Source organism: Meleagris gallopavo, chromosome 22 (assembly GCF_000146605.3).
Source record: "Meleagris gallopavo isolate NT-WF06-2002-E0010 breed Aviagen turkey brand Nicholas breeding stock chromosome 22, Turkey_5.1, whole genome shotgun sequence".
NCBI classification, from domain to species: domain Eukaryota; kingdom Metazoa; phylum Chordata; class Aves; order Galliformes; family Phasianidae; genus Meleagris; species Meleagris gallopavo.
The window spans coordinates 2,878,622-2,879,891 of record NC_015032.2 but is presented as its reverse complement, the minus strand read 5'-3'; the positions used below and the strand labels follow the sequence as shown (position 1 = coordinate 2,879,891).

Here is a 1,270-nt window from a genome sequence, read left to right as displayed (position 1 = left end):
GCAGGGAAAGTGGGGCGAGTCAGGTCGGCGGTGGAGGCACCGCGTGCAGCCCCCAGGTGAACGCGCTCACCGGAGCCCAGCCTCGGTCTGCCTGCCGTTTCACAATACAGTAACGCTAAATTGAACGGGGAATGCTTTAATTCTGAGATTAGACACATAGGTGATCAGCATCATTTAATTAATCCGCTTGCGTGAATCCGTGCACCCCGAGCATCCCAGGTGGGCGGGCGGACGTGGGGTCCCGTGCTCTCATCGCTCCCCGCGCTGGGATCCCGACCAGCGGCAGTGCTTCGGCGGCGGAGCCCTGAGGCCAATTCCTGCCCTTCCACGGCCGAGGCTGCTCAGCCTCACGGGGCAGCTCGGCACGGGCAGCGCACGCCTGGTGGCTGCATTCATTGTGTCTGGCACGGGCACACGAGGAGATGTGCGACCGGGAGGTGAGGCAGCTGAGCATCGGCCCCGGCAGGATGAATGGCTGCAATGAAAACCCCCATCATCCCGTGACAGCTTATAGCTTCATTTACATTATTTTTCCTTCGGCTGTGACAAACAATTGCCACGCTTATCACACACCCCCTGCCATAAATAATCCCAGCCCAGGTGCTGTGCTTCTCAAACGACAGCCCTCCTTATGTCACACTATGCTATGAATCTCAGCTTTAAAATTAATGTAGCTGTGTAGCTTTCTAATGCAGCTTTGTCATTTTGAAAGCATCAGTCAAACGCTCTTTCAGGAACCTCTCAGGCTACAACGGCTCTTCTGGATCACTTTATTTATGTCCTCATTGCTCTCATTGTGCTTAGGACCTGATAATTGCACTCAGTTATTGGGCTTGGATCTGATTATTTATTTATTTATTTATTTATTTTTGCCATTGCAGTCTATTTTCTGCTCTGTATTCCATGAGATGTGCCACGCAGGAATTAAGTTTATTGGGTTTGCTTGCACGGGTTTATAAACAGACGCAGCAATTAGGGATGGGCTGTTCCCCCCTTGCCTTGGCAGCTCAGAGCGCAGCAGGGCTGGGGATAAGGCCCTCACATGGGCACCTCCAGCCCCAGCAGGTTGTCACAGTGTCACAGAAACCCAAAGGAAAGGTTGGATGCCTCCTCTGCATCCACAGAGCAATGCTGCATGACTCCTCGCAGCCTGACACTTACTCACCCCGTTAGGTCAGAGGCCGTTGGTTTCAGTTCAGTTTATGTAACTGAGTTGGGCACGGGATCAGCCAGGTCCAAAGGATGGTGATGAGTACCTCATTATGCCTCA

At 52.9% G+C, this 1,270-nt stretch overlaps 1 protein-coding gene across 1 annotated transcript in view; it reads right to left on the bottom strand.

Moving 5' to 3' along the window:
- The window catches only part of RIMS4 (regulating synaptic membrane exocytosis 4), a 19,317-nt gene extending 18,863 nt beyond the window's left edge, over positions 1–454 (bottom strand). The window contains exon 1 of the mRNA XM_010722303.3: positions 352–454. Coding sequence (XP_010720605.2) covers positions 352–454 — 103 coding nt within the window. The remainder of the gene's footprint in view (positions 1–351) is intronic.
- Positions 455–1,270: the final 816 nt, after the last annotated feature.